Source organism: Trypanosoma cruzi, genomic scaffold (genome assembly GCF_000209065.1).
Source record: "Trypanosoma cruzi strain CL Brener 1047053516469 genomic scaffold, whole genome shotgun sequence".
Taxonomy (NCBI): Eukaryota; Euglenozoa; class Kinetoplastea; order Trypanosomatida; family Trypanosomatidae; genus Trypanosoma; species Trypanosoma cruzi.
The window spans coordinates 188,713-203,203 of NW_001849544.1; the positions used below are offsets into that span (position 1 = coordinate 188,713).

General features: G+C 47.4%; 4 protein-coding genes across 4 annotated transcripts, besides 13 other annotated features; all 4 read left to right on the top strand.

Moving 5' to 3' along the window:
* Positions 1 to 14,491: part of a sequence feature (heterozygous, Esmeraldo-like haplotype) that runs on past both edges of the window.
* Positions 148 to 225: a sequence feature (A-rich).
* Positions 398 to 433: a sequence feature (AT_rich).
* Positions 719 to 789: a sequence feature (T-rich).
* Tc00.1047053509805.140 (uncharacterized protein) lies at positions 1,077 to 5,063 on the top strand (the record flags this gene model as incomplete). Its single annotated transcript, XM_814857.1, has 1 exon — positions 1,077 to 5,063. One exon carries the CDS (start codon positions 1,077 to 1,079, stop codon positions 5,061 to 5,063), a length of 3,987 nt encoding a protein of 1,328 aa, XP_819950.1.
* Positions 5,240 to 5,263: a microsatellite.
* Positions 5,549 to 5,631: a sequence feature (T-rich).
* Positions 5,697 to 5,729: a microsatellite.
* On the top strand, positions 5,751 to 7,091 carry Tc00.1047053509805.150 (hypothetical protein, conserved; the record flags this gene model as incomplete). Its single annotated transcript, XM_814858.1, has 1 exon — positions 5,751 to 7,091. The coding sequence occupies one exon, from the start codon at positions 5,751 to 5,753 to the stop codon at positions 7,089 to 7,091; it is 1,341 nt and encodes a 446-aa protein (XP_819951.1).
* Positions 7,264 to 7,292: a microsatellite.
* Positions 7,304 to 10,759, top strand: Tc00.1047053509805.160 (hypothetical protein, conserved; the record flags this gene model as incomplete). The annotated part of the gene is made up of 1 exon (XM_814859.1): positions 7,304 to 10,759. One exon carries the CDS (start codon positions 7,304 to 7,306, stop codon positions 10,757 to 10,759), a length of 3,456 nt encoding a protein of 1,151 aa, XP_819952.1.
* Positions 11,062 to 11,107: a microsatellite.
* Positions 11,148 to 11,198: a microsatellite.
* Positions 11,319 to 11,341: a sequence feature (AT_rich).
* Positions 11,396 to 11,476: a sequence feature (T-rich).
* Positions 11,641 to 11,660: a microsatellite.
* On the top strand, positions 11,778 to 13,853 carry Tc00.1047053509805.170 (hypothetical protein, conserved; the record flags this gene model as incomplete). The annotated part of the gene is made up of 1 exon (XM_814860.1): positions 11,778 to 13,853. One exon carries the CDS (start codon positions 11,778 to 11,780, stop codon positions 13,851 to 13,853), a length of 2,076 nt encoding a protein of 691 aa, XP_819953.1.

The window sequence follows — 14,491 nt, forward strand, 5'->3', positions numbered from 1 at the left end:
CTTTTTATATGTCTTAATGATGGGTTGCATCCGGCATGTACCATTTTTTTTTTTTTTTTTTTCTTCGGGTGTGTTTTTCCTTGAGCTTCGGGGAAATGCCACCTGCTGTTTTAGAGGGAAAGGTGCTCCAGCAATATTTGTAGTTTGAGAACAAAAAAAAAAAAAAAAACGGAACCGAAAACGAAAGCATGTCAGAAACGAAAAAAGGAAGAAGAAAAAAGAGAAGGGGGATGGTTGTGAGAAGGAAAATGAATTTCTGATAATGAAACGAATACAACCTCCCTGACGTGAATGGTCGTACGTGTTCTTTCCGCCGACGAAAATAATGCGGGTCGCGTGAATAAACCGGTGGGTTGTGCTAAAAGGCGATCAGAAGGAAACAACAACAACAACAAGGAAAAAAAAAAAAAAAGATAAAGTTATAATAATTAATGAGTTAAGCGTGCGAGGAGCTTGTGAGTTTCTGTCTTTTGTGGGGAAGGTTTCTTTAGTTTTCTTCTCCGCGTTTATTTAGGTGTGGTTGGCGCCACGAAGCTGTTGAGAGCGTTTTTATTGAGGGTCGTCGAGCATTTTTTTTTTTTTTTTTGTTGTTGCCAGTTGTCAGTCGAAGAGGAAATTTCTTTTGACTGGGCACCGAAGGGAAAGGACGGGCGTGAGGGGTGCCAATACTACGCACCGGCGTTGAATTCAAAGGCGCAAACGCAAAAAGCAATGCGTGTTTTTTTTTTTTTTTTTTTTGCTTTACTGCTTCTTTTTGTAGCTGTTTTCTGTTTTTCCTTTTTTTTTTTTAATCCTTTAAAGGCTTGAGCTTGTCTTTTTGGTGGTTTATTCCTGCTGGGTTTTACTCGCGGCGTGGAGAAAGCGGGCTCAGTGTTCACATTTTAATATTATTATCCTTTTTTTTTTACGTAAAGGGGGAATTTTGTTTTCTCAATTGCTGATACGCGTGTCGAGTTGAGGGATTGGGGTGAGGGGAATAGGAAGGGGACGGTACGTACGATTTGGGCAGCTTTGTTTCCGCAGCGGACTTGCAAATTTTGGGGAATACATTTTGTTGAAGGGTATTGAGCCGCACAATGGAGAAGGAGGTTGTGTTTTCGAAGCGGATTCAGCAGCTTTGCCGCCGCATCGACCGAGCAAGGCCTGTCTTTGAGCAACACGCAAGTGGTGAGCTGAGGGTATTGAGTGAAGCGCAGAGCCGGCAGGTCGAGATGTATCCACTCTGGCTTGAGGATCTGGAGCATCTGAGGCAGGGTCGTCCACCGCCCTTACGCCCATCGAAGATGCCAAACGCAAGTATTAAGGCACCTGATGGGGCGACGAGCCAAGAGGAGTTACCCGCGAGAGACATTGCCGTGGTGGTGGGAACCGAATCAAGAAATGAGCTGGAACTTGCTGATGATGTCGCTGCACAGCGCAGTGAAGAAGGCCCTGCTACGGTAGAGAAGAATGGGAACGAAGAGGAGGAGGAGATGGACGAGAGAAGCTCGTCACAACAGCAGTCTAGATGCACGGAGACAAACAAGAGGGGTAATGCGAAGAAGCAGGTGGCTGCGAACGGTTTTGTTGGCAACTTTGAGTCCGAGAAGGAGCGTGTCGTTGAACACCTTCGATCCCTTCCGCCTGCCGCGCGAGAAACCTTCATTTGCAAATATCTTCGAAAGATTAACGATGCCGATGAGTTGCGAATTGTAAAGAAACGGTTTGAATCAGCAAACAATCTGCGCCAAAAAATGATTTCAGGGGACGTCAGTTCTCCCTCCAAGTCACAACTGGAAATTATCAAAGGGTTGCCGGAGCTTCGTCGCACACTAAGCAGTCTCAAGCGTCATGCGAAGATGGAGGAAAGGCGGGCGATGAAGTTTTTTCTGCAACACCTGGAGGAAATAAAGGAGGAAGAGGAGTGGAGGAAACAGCCCGCCTCAATTGTTTTACTGGAAAACGAGGATGAAAAGAGGGATGATGAAAACGGGGTTACTGAAACTTCTGCGAACGGGGAAACTGCACCTGATAATTCAACCGTGGAGGAAATCAAGGAAACACACGTAGAAATGCAGTTACCAATTGTTAACACGCTCGCTGCAGAGCAAACGGACTCCGCAATAAAACAGGAGGGCAATTTTGCTTTAATCCGGCGTGGAGTGGTGGATAGCACTGGAAACGGAAACAGTACACCCGTGCAGACTGAGGTCAAGTTAGAGGGAGAAGCCAATATAGATTCTTCTCTTTCTGGTCATACAAGCCTCTGTGGAAATAACGCAGTGAGGGGTATGGTTGTCTCTCCACGAGCTACGCACGAGGTTGGACCGAGTAGCACTGGCGATAGGGAGAGGGAGCGCATTTATAATCCTTCTGTTGATTGCTCTAATTTCAATTTCTCCAAGAATGGCTTGCGACCAGAAATAAAGACGCTACATTTTAACCAGGTGAACGAGAAGGAAGAGCAAGAACAACAGCAGCAGAAGCAACGAGAGAATGATGGGAAGAAGAGTGCAGGTTTGATTCGATTCGATGATGAATCCGCTTTTCTTGGCACTGACCAAAAGACGCGTGAAGTGGCGAAGCAAAAAGTGTTGGAGATGCCATCGCATATCACGAGAGAAGAACTTGGATTTATTCAGTTACACATACCGATTTTTTATAGGTACAAGGCTTCTGAGGGAAGAGAACAGAGTGCTCATACGGAAGAGTTAGCACCACGGACCGCTGCGGTACTCCGCCGAGTGGAAAAGGAGCTTCAGTACATCCTGCAGCACCCTATTCCACATGTCACGGTTATTAATTCTCAACTACGGCTAGAAAAGGGTAAATGCTCACATGCGAAAATTGAAGCTGAAAGCGATAGCATCACTCTGGCGAGGTGGAATGTGTATCTCTCTCCTTCTGATGGCCCGCTCGCGGGGCAATTGCTCCACATTGTGGTTGACTTTTCCCAGCATTACCCATTTGTTCCACCTCTAATCTATTCCACTTTGTTTTTGCCGCTGACTACGATGATGGTTTCTGAGAGTGGCCAGCCCAACACAATTCGGTTGTTTTCAACGTGCGCTCCTGCTGTGGCTGATGATGACAAAAAATTGGCTAATAAGAAGTGTACCATTTGGTGTCCAGAGTCGGGTATGCACGAAGTTTTTTCCCGACTGCCGAGCTTTTTTGATTCTGGGGCGTTTGCGGCTTCTCGAGAGGTACTTGGGAAGGAACTGTACAACAGCAGCGTTGCGGAGGCAAGACTGGCGTGTGGGAAGTCGGCGGTTGAGTTTCTCATGGGCAATGGCAAGGTGAAGGCCCCCACGCCGACCACAATAGAGATGGTGAACGGTCCTTTTCTTGTTTATGCCCCTGCTGCTTGGGATGCCAGAGGAGAAAAGAAGAAGTATGGAAATCCGAAAATTAAAGGCAAGAAGGGTGCATTCGGTAGTGAGACGGTACAGTACTACGAGGACGGAGATCGGGGCGTTATTCAGGGCCCTTTTAGAGGTTGTTGGGGACATTTGTTACAAATGCAATTGCCTTTTGCACGCGCAAGGAGGAATCAAAAGAAGAGGAGCAAAAAAATTTCACGAGGAGTAAATGGACCTGTTGTGACTGCCCGGGTTTGGGCTCGTGCGGGGGAGGTGTTTCCGGAACTGGAACTTGTTGCTATCTCAGAGCAGTCTGCCATCAGTAAAGAACTTCATTGGGCAGAGTCGGTTTTAGGGACTCCACGAACAGAAGGCCACAATTGTGAAAAGAATCAACAGCCATCTGGGTCATCAGCTGTCATTGCACATTGTAAAGTGAAATTAACCGCGCTTGAGGATGGAAAAGGTGCCGTGGTGCGGTTTTTTGTGGAGGAAGAGGAGGGAGTGACGAGGGATAACGACGAGAATGGCAAGTTCCTCTCGCCGCGCTGCGAGAATGGTGGTCAAGCGGGGGTGACACATGTGTACCTCCCCAGAAGTTGCGCCTCACTCTCTCCTGAGGGCGAGGGGACATCTTTGTCATGGGCCATTGTAATTTGTGTGGCGGATGGATGCTCGGCGACCGTGGCCTTTTCTGTTCCTGCAGTGGGAAGTAATGTGGAGGGTGTGAGGAATGCCGTGGAAGCGGGCACACACGTTTCTGATGTTGCTCTAGATCTCGTGGCTGGCACGGTGTCTGATTCCGCGGAACGTACTTTTGTCAGGCGAATTTCCTCTTGTTATGATCCAGCTTCACTTTTTTGTGTGGCGTCGTTGGCGGCCGGTAGAGAAGCAGGTATTCTTGGGGTGTTGTGTGAGGTGATTTACCCCTCCTCTTTTACCCATTCCTTTGTGCCGGAGAATGTAGTTGTCTTTCCACGTTTGATCCTAAGTGAGAATGCGTTTGACGCGCATTTTTTATGTGGCATGAAGAAGTTGTTTTTTACTTCATCCCCCTTTTCACCATGTACATTCTTTTTGCCATTGACAGCACGACACGAAACGCTGCCGCAGGCGGTACAAAACCGTCTCAAACTTAGTCTCACTCAGGTCCAGCGTAACCCTGATGCCTCGACGGCTTATGCCCCGCCCTTTAAGGAAAAGTGGGCGCTGCGTTTTTTTGTTCTTGCACTGAGGAGCCTTGGAGAGCAGGCGAAGGATGTACACGACGCCGGGGAAGCGAAGGACGAGACACGAGAATCTTTTTTACATTCTGTATACAAACGCACAGCTTATAGTTTCACCCAACTTGTCAAGGGCGAAGCGGGACTACAGAAGTTATGCCACTTTATTGCTGCAGGAGATTTCCCTTTAGACCGTCCCTCTGCTACTCGCACGTCACACAAGAGGGATGCGGAAGAGCTGGAGGCTCTGGAGTGGCTTTTAGCTTCGTGGTCCATTCGAACAGGTCTTGTTGCTTCTGAAGCTGAGAATAACTCTAATACTAATTTTATTGCCACTAGTGCTACTACCAGTAAGAATACAATTTTACAACCAACGAGAGAAGATTGGCATGCCACCACCAATAAGCTGATGGCAAGTTTGAATGAGAGCAAAAAAAAGGATCTCCTGAGTCAAATCCAATTGCATGCTAATTTTTTGTATGCTGCCACCTCAAAATGATATTAACTTTCTTAAACTTTATTTATTTATTATTTGTTTTTCTTACTCTTTTAAAAAAGTAAAACGTGGGGAATGATGAGGGCAGAAAAGAGTTTTGAGGGTGATTTATTTGCTCAGGGTTGAATTCATTACTTTTATTGTACGGCTGCGTCATTCAACTGCTGTCAACCGTAACGTATATATATATATATATATATATAACATTTTACTCCTTTCACCACTTTACCACTATCTGAATATCCTTCTCTTTTTAATCTACAGAAAATGGATTAAGAAGAACACCGGATTGTATTTTTAATTAGGCTTTTCGTTTTGTCTTCTTCCCTTGCCTCTCTCTTGACGCACATTTTTATTTAGGTGATTATATCTGCGAGACTGGTGCTATATTGAGGTGTGCCATTTATTTCATGCCTGTCTGGCTTTTTTTTTTGAGTTTGCACGGCATACGCATGTGCGTGCCATTACTATTTTCCCCTCAATTTGCGTTTTTTACTTTTTATTTTCTTTATTTTTTTCCCTTATTTCTTGTTGGATATTTTTTTTATTTTTACTTTGTTTTTCTGTTTTTGTGGAAGAGGGACAAAGTGTGTGGGTCGGCGCCGAGTGACGACGCAGACGGCTGTGAGAATTGCGTTTTTTTTTTTGTTTTTTTTTGTTTTTTTGTTTATGTGAGGGATGAAGTGAGAGATGTCTCACTCCGTTCCGTCGCTACTTCTTCGTAATCTCCACTGCTCATTGCCCGCTATTGCACAACTCTACAAGGAGGCTGCGGGTGTTGGAACCGGCGGCGTGGTGGAGGGTGACCGTGGGATGCCGTCTTGCTCTTCTCTCCCACTGACGGTTTCCACAACAAACGATGGGGAAGCTGTGCTGGACTTTTTTTGCCGTGAGCTCGGTATGGGGGCCTCTTCTTTGCGTCACTGGCGAAGCGGTTTGACGAAAGCAACACACCGACGCTGGTGGCGTGGGGAAAAACTTCCCTCACAGAATGCTGCAGATGCTTCGTTATTCACCGACACGGATGATGTCTTGTTCATGCAGAGTGCTATTTGGGATCTGAAGGCAGTGGTCTCACCCTTTCTGACGTTTACGAATCCGCGGCGGAAAAGTGCGGTGCGTGGAAGCTCCTTTATGGCTACCCGGCGCATATTACCTGGCATGTATCTTTTAAGTTTACCCGTGGAGGCGATCTTTTTTGCGAGCCCGCCGCCTGCTACTGACCCTATAACGTCGTTTTTTATGTATGTAGAGGAGCTGGTGGGACAGTTGGTGGTGGCGGGCGACGATGTATCGGAGAATGATTGGCGTCCCTCACATGCGGGCTATGTGAATTACCTGAAGAAATCGGTGATACCGAGCAACAACCTGCCTTTCCTGGAAAGGGAGGAGATTGCACGGATATTGCGGAGCGATAAAACCAAGCCATTATTAGGGGCGATAGGGGAAAGTCATACTGTGAGTAACAAGAGCCCCGCGCTTGAGTTGTGGGAGTATTTTCATAACGACATGCAAGGTTTACCGCTGAGCGCCTATCTGCGTCAGCGCCTATCCAAAGAGGAATATGCTTGGTGGGTGAGTTTGGTGCTGTCGCGACGTGCTGGGGCTGCGACCTTAATTCCTCTGGTAGACAAACTCAATCATCATCCGGAGCCCAATTGCTATTACACGATGGCTACAGAAGAGACTTTTTGCGGAATTGATGTTTTTGACAATCTCTTAGCTGGTGTTCCTTCTGATTTGTTATACGAGCCATTTCTGCATACGTTTAGTATTCGGGAGATACAGGAAGGGGAGGAACTGACGCTTTGCTACGCGTCTCCAACAATAAACCCGAATGACCGTGACTCAAGGAGTGCTGGGGGCATGTCTGTGACCTCTCAGGAAGGCCGAGCTGCATGGCAACTACAGTGGGGTTTTTTTCCAGAGAATGATTCTCCGTATTCATCCACGGATTTAAAAGAAGTGGCCGCCATTGTGGCGGAGCGTCGAGTAAACCTCCGGCGCCAGTACTTCCCACCAGATGGGTGAAGTAAACAAGAGAAAAATAAATGATTGGGAAGTAAAATTGAGAGCGAAAGAAGAAGAGATGGGTGGTAAAAAACTACAACAAAAAACAGCGTTCTGGGCTGTGGAATTGTAAGCTGGGTATTTGTCCCTATCTGTGGATCGAAAGAGATGTGTATTCTGTGGCATCCTTTCCTTATTATTATTATTATTATTATTATTATTTGTGTTTGTGCATGTTCTTTTATTTTATTTTATTTTTCTTATCCCTTAAATTTTTTGTTTTGTTGGAATGTATGAGCGTCACAGATAATCCGGCCTGCTTTCTTTGCTTTAGTAGAAGGGAGATGGATTCGGGAGAAAAGGAAACCGCCGCTGATGCATTGCAAAGCACTTCTTTTCCTCTGTCGGAACTCAAAAAATTTATGCATAATGCCTTAAGTTGGCCAGCAACAGATCTTACGCCTGACTCTTCGTTACCTGCGCTACAGAAACTTTCGAGTGGTCAGCCTATGCGTCTTTGCTTATCTCCGGGCATGTACGCTTGTCAGATTATCGAAAACACCGCTTCATGTTTAGTTGCTGGCGCATCTACTGTGAGGGATACAATTGTTTCGTTGACGGATAGAGAGGGCGAAAGTGGTTTTGTGGGAAAGGATGGATTTTCATCTATGGCAGTGTTTCAGCAGCCGATGAAGATTTATTCGCGCGCCTCCCTTGTTTTTCATAGAGTCTGGTTCATGAACATTGTAGAGGTGGTGGGAGGAGGTCCAGTCTTCTTTTCGCAGTGCCTTTTTGGGGCTTCCACATGCGGTGGCAATGTAGTAGGATTGCCAGGATCGTCACAATTTGCAAGTGTTCATCTTGCAATGGATGGGGATTGCTTTTTCTTTGACTGTGACTTTGTTTATCGTTGCGGTGTGGCGGGATGGGAGGGCAATAATGAGGTGCCTGCCGTAACAGCCTCCGGCCCTACAAAGCTTCATATTTTGAACAGTAGTTTTTCGGGTCCAGGTGTGGTGTCCACCGCACTGGCTTTATTTGATACCGCTAGGCTTGAAGCGGATTATATTTCTGTTGTCCGCTGTGGCGGTCACAGTCTTATCTTGAGGGATAAGAGTAGCGCAATCATTTCTCGTGCTCTCTTTGATCGTAATGACAGCGGTGTGTGGGTGAAGGACGATGGAAAGCTTGATATCCGGGAGTCTTCTCTTGAACTGGTGCGTCATGGACGAAGCGGTCTTGTTCTCTCAGATGGCGGGTATTGCTTGGCCCACAAGTGCATATTCTCAGCCTGGGCTGCGGGTCCACAGTCGATTGGTAGGTGCATTGTGGTGGCGGGTGATAATTCTTACGTGTCGTTGAGTTTATGTGAGTTGTTTTGGCGGAATGGCGAGGGCTCAATCAATTCACAGGAGTTAATTAAAGACCCCGACCCCGTTCCTGGTTCCGACACCTGTGAAAAGATGAAGGATTTTGGACTCTGTCATGTGTTGCTGGGAGGGCGAAGTGAGGCGACAATCTCCCGCTGTGTTTTTCGACTGCCACTCACAGTGGAGTCTAACGGGCAGAGCTCCGTCATTGGCGTGCTGCTGCGGAGTGTGCCGAAACGTGATTCCATTACCCTCTATGCGGTAGAAAACACCATTGTGTTTGGGTGGTCCATGGAAGGCGACGATGTGCGGAGGGCGAGATTGCCAGAGAGAGGCAAATCTTCACACACCTGGGGTCTCGTGTTGCCCTATGTGTCCAGTCGGAGCGAGGAGAAGAGGCTGAGGCAGCTGGCAACGATGTGGATGACTGACAATTGTTTTCTGGAGAGCAATGAGGAACCGCTGAAGGACGCCTCTCTCGTCTACAGTTCTTACGAAGGATATTGCCGAGGCACGGGGGTCTCACTGGTATTCCCCGAAGTGGCAAAAAATAAGGATGAGGATGATGCCAATGCGGTTTGTTCGTCGACCGTTTCTTTCATGACCTCGGATTTTGTCAATTCTCCTCCCGTGCAGGATTTGGAAAACCACTCCGTCAATGTGCATTGGACACCCAGGAAGTCGGTCACCTCGTTGTTGCCGGGCGGCGCAGCTTTGACGCCAAGTTCGTTATGCGAGAATTCACCACCGTGGAGAGAACATACATGCCCAGAACAAGGCTACCTGAGTTTAGTTGAAGAGGAGAGCAGCGATTCCACTAGTCTCACCTCCTACAGCGGCAGCGAAAAGGAAGGCCGTGGTATCACTGTGGCCAAGAGGGCCTCACTGTCACTGCCTGAAGTCGGCAATTCACCTTATGCATGTGCGCAAAATAACGTGGGTATTCTTCGATCGCCATCTGAACTCCCTTCCCCAAATGGGGTTCACCTTCACACGAAGAGATGTCGTAAAATATCAGGAGAGGCAGCAATTGGGCTGCCTGATCGCAAACAGGAAATAGTTTTGGAACCCTTCCCTCAAATGACTGTTGCTGCCACGGAAGCACCTCGGCCACTTTCAGTGTCTTTTGCGACAGATGAGGAAACGCCAACTAGCAGACCGGGCCTACAAGACGGGGAGCGACAATTTTGCTTTTTCGCTGGCGGCAGGCGTCGTGGCGTGTGCCAACGACGTCAATTGTTGATGAAGCAGGAAGTTATTGACTGTCAAAGGAAGCTGCAGAGTCTCATGAGTCGGAGATCGAAGGGTACGATTGTTTCTTCAAGTCACACTGGCACCGCACAAACGCAGAAGGTTCGGAATTCACTGGCGACGAAAAAGTCCAATGCCAGGATTTTCTCGGAATTATTTCCTTATCAATCAGAGTTGGGTCCTCGTCGAAGGCCTCTTTTGGCTGGAAGAGAGTCGCCAAGTGAACGACTCGTTGAAAAAGATAATGTCTCATCGAAAGAGGTATGGCCATGGGAAGTTCCAACTCTGAGGAGGTTTCTGATGGAGAAGCTTGGCATGTATTCTAGCATTGGGGCACAAGAACGGGCATTTCGTGGTCGTGGGAAGGATGAGGAGAGGGAGGAGGGAGAGGATTTGGTGTGGCCACCGCAAAGAAAACGTGCTCCAGCCAACCGTGTGAACGTGGGATCGTTGAATGGTAACTCCCGTGGGATGTGCAGCACCTCGCCCAGGAGGGAAACACGGTTGCGCTCTCCTTCATTGGTACCCACTCCAGTAGATTCTTTTTTTGCCCATCGCCCATCGCCGGGGAAAGCGGGATTTGTCCCCTTTCGGCTTTACGAACAGTTCTGGAAAAAATGGTGCAAGACGCATTTCGTTCGTGAATCCTCAAATCAACCACAACGCGATCAGCGCGAGGGTGAGTGCCGATCACGAGGTGAGATGGAACATCAAGCCCCACAGTTGCACAGCTCAGGGAACACGGATAAAAAATGGGTCCCTGCGACACGCGTGGCGGGATCTGCTCGTAACTACGCTTTTCAGCAGAGGGATGCCACGCAGCCAAGCAAAATTGGGGAACTGACGGCGGAAGTACGGCAACCGAGTTCAGCCGTTGTAGTTAATCAGACTTTACACGATTTCAGCGACAGAGAAGAAGAAAAAGCGGAGGAAAACGATGCTGGCCACGGTGCTACTGTGATTCCGCCGAGGATGCCAGTATTTCGGCCCCCACTGACCGCGGCGAGGGTTGAGGGGCGCAATAGGTTTGCCTTTAAAAGACGTAATCCTGCGTATTCTTCGGTGTAATTATGTTGGTTTTGCCCAGTTTATACATGAAACATTTTTATGCGTCTGTGCGTACATGTAATTGAGTAGAGAGGAGGCGATTTTTTTATTTTCTATTTTCTATTTTGTAGGGGTGGTAGACAGGAGTTGGATGAACACTCGTACGAATTCCGAATGACATGGAGGAATGAGGTTAAATGGGATCAAACTGAAAAGAAAACTTAAAAGAGGTCTACACCGAAAGCGTATACGCATGTATATGCACACATAGGGAAGCACGCAAACAATCTGTAATAGTATTTTCTCATTTATTTTTTGCTTTCTATATATATATATATATATATATATATATATATATATATATATATAAATTTTTTTTTTTGTATGCCAGTTTCTTTCTTTCTCTCTCTTATTATTATTATTATTATTATTATTATTATTATTATTATTATTATTATTAATGTTGACATTGCCGCTTACTTATTGGGGTTCCATTCGGTAATTTTACTCGGGGATGGGGGTGAAGTGGGGGAAATAATGAGAATGCGTATTCCATTTTGAGTGGAGTGGAGAAGCAAAGAAAAAAAAAATAATAATAATAAACCAAAACCAAAACGGATAAACGTCAAGACGAATTTACCTGATACATTATCTTACTTTATTTTTATTTTTTTAATTTTGATTTTGATTTACTTCTTTTGAGTATGTGTGTTGAGTTTTTTTTTTTTTTTTCTTTTTGGAATTGACATTTCTAATGCGGTCATGGTCTTCCATCCTTCCTTCTTCAATTTGGCGCCATCGTGGATTATATCCGCCCTGGAAGCCACAACTAGTTACACCAACTGGCGTATCTTTATGTGATGAATTTTCAAGAATATTTGCCTGGTTTCTTCTTAAGCTCCTTTTTTTTTTTTTTTTTTTTGCTGCTCCTATCGGTGTTTTCTTCTTCTTGGGGTTCTCATCTCTTCACCCCTTTCTCTTTTTCTTTGAGAAGTGACGTTTGCGAAGTGGACGTCATAAACGAGGGGGGCAGGAGGGGATGCCGCTGGAGACCATAAACCTCTCTGGAAAGGATGCACAGGATGGGGAGAAATTCACTCCAACACCCGAGGAGCTGCGCACCATCCAGGAGAAGATGAAGGACCCCAAGTTTGTGGAGCTTTTCCACAGTTACATGAAGTCCATGGAGGACCCCGAGACACGCCGGGAGGAGGAGGCTTATCTCAAGCAAGTGGAGCACCAGGCAAAGGCGGGCGGTGACTACAGCTTTGACTTTGTCTTTCCAAAACCGGGGTTTGTGGTGGAGCTGCTGGAGCCGTCCACGTCTTATCAAGTGACGCACCCGTCATTGAAAGCGGAGAGCAAAAAGAAGAAACATGTTCCTCGGGTGTACGTTAACATGTGTAGTAGCGAGAAGATTGACCCCTTTTCTGAGCAATCCACAGGAGACAGGGAGAAGAGCAATTGGCTTGTACCGGTGTCTGTATCAAAACCGAGAACGGAGCTGTTTTCGGAAGAAGTGGCAACGTCGGGGAAGACGGGAGAAAAACAAACTCATGAAAGCGGGGAGGGAACAAACCCCGTCGTTGTATATGACGCCTTGTTTCATCCAAACACGCTGCAGTTAACAGATCGCAGCGATCGCTTTTGTTGTTTTTTAGTGAACATTGCCGTAGAACATATCAATAGCGGTTATGGCGATTGCCATGGATTTGAGTTTCGTCGTCTGCCTAGCCGCATCCAATCGGTGGGAACCCCACAGAACCAGACGATTAGCCGCGAGAAGGGGAAGTCGCCATTTGCGGCTGCGATGAACGAGCAGGCACTGGCGCATCCGACAAAAGTGCTTCCACCTTTGACCTCCACCAGCGAGAAGGGGAGGACGACGCCCTGTAACAAGGGAAAAGAAACTAGTGGGGTTCAGGCAAAGAAAAAAACCGATGGAGAAGCTGGTGATAAAGTGGAGAAGAAGGAACATATTCCTCACTTTACAATTGCTCACCAAGGACATATTGATCTCACTGATACTTGGGGATGGAAAATTGTGGATCGGCGCGTTGGTGTGCCTGAGGCTCTTGTCGTCAAGATGGATTTTACAGGCGTGCAGTCCGCGGCGGACCTCAACATTGAGGTAGAAAGCACATACGTAATCATTGCGAAGAGTTCCTCACATCCCTATTATGGGAGCGTGACGCTTCCCTTTTCGGTGGAGTCAACGCCATTGGAGGCGAAGTTTGAGCGACGAAAATCCCGGCTCACGTTGGTGCTGCGCGTCGTGCCCCCAGCACCAACAGGAATAACTGCGGAAGATATGCGACAAGAATTAATTTCTGCTGGGGACCCACCGGACTCGGTGACGGAGCACGCCGAAGATGTGGTCACCGAGAGGAAAAACAAAGATTCCGCGCAGGACTCAGCTACTGCGGGTTGCGTTGCGAATGATGAAACTTCCACCGTCAGCGATTTACTGCCGGCGGAGGCCCGTCCCACTGCGGTGGAGTTGCCTAAAGAGACGCCATCCGTCCCGCAGTTTTCCTGCGTTGGGGATCAGGATCGTGTACGAATCGTGATGGAGAAGGTGCAGGCAGCGAGGCTGGAGCGTGAGAAGGCCGCCGCCGCAGCGGAAGAACAAGAGGTAAGTTTTGCAAAAACAGGATCCGATCCGCAGGAAAAGGAAAATGATGATGACCCCGCGAAAGAGTCTGCCGGAAATCCTGAGCATGAACCCCAACGAGAGGTAGTAACTGGATCCACCGCGTTGGAGGCAGCAGCTTCAACTCCAACTTTCACGCTCACAGAGGTGTCGGCGACGGCAGGTGCGGATGATGCTGTACATGTTGAGGATGGCACAAAGACTGCGGAGGGCGCTGCAGGACTGGAATTGCTGCGGCAGAGGCAGGATGCATGGCAAAGAGAAATACACCGACGCACTGAGGCGAGGCATGATGAGGACCGAGAGAAGGCGCTTATTGCTGATCGCGAAGCACGCCGTGAGGCCGAGCGCTTGAGGAGAAGAGCGGAGGCGGCGAAGCTTCAGGAGGCGGCGGCGGTGAAGCTTGCCGAGCGCATGGCTGAACTCCCGCTTCGTAATAGACACATCTTTACAGTAGACTAAGCATGCACAAACAAACAAACAAAAAACAGGAGTAGGGGGCGGCCATACACTGCACCATCTGTTCTTGGAGACTTAAGTGACGATGCACTCAATATTATTATTGCTGTTATTATTTTTTTCTGATGTATGTATGGCCGATAATTGTGTTTCTCTTGCGGTTAGTGACGTGGAGGCGTGGGGGAATGGAGAGTCTCTGACTCCAAGGGGCAACAAAAGAAAATGAAAAGAAAAAGCCAAGGGAGGGGAAGGGGTGTAATTCGCCCTAATGATGCAAGGGAGAGGCGAGAGAGTGAGAATATGAGGCGTAAAGACGTGAAGTGTAAGGTGGAGGCAAAAACGACACATGGTCTTCGTTTTTTTTTTTTTTTCCCGTTTTTCTTTGTTGCTAAATTAAGCGAGGAATGACCAATTGGAGAGAACCCTTCTCTCCCTCTGTCTCTCTGTACGTGTGGAATAGAATATTTTCTTTGCGTAAACCAAGCAGGACAAAGATAAATTGACCTGTGGAAGGGGAGAACCAAAGCAGAAAAGGGAATTACAAAAGAATATAGGGGAGAGGAGGTGAGTTTTTGCGTTTTGGATTTTTTTCCTCCATTGTTTCAATTGCTTTTATTTGGTTGGATCCACTGCATTGCAAT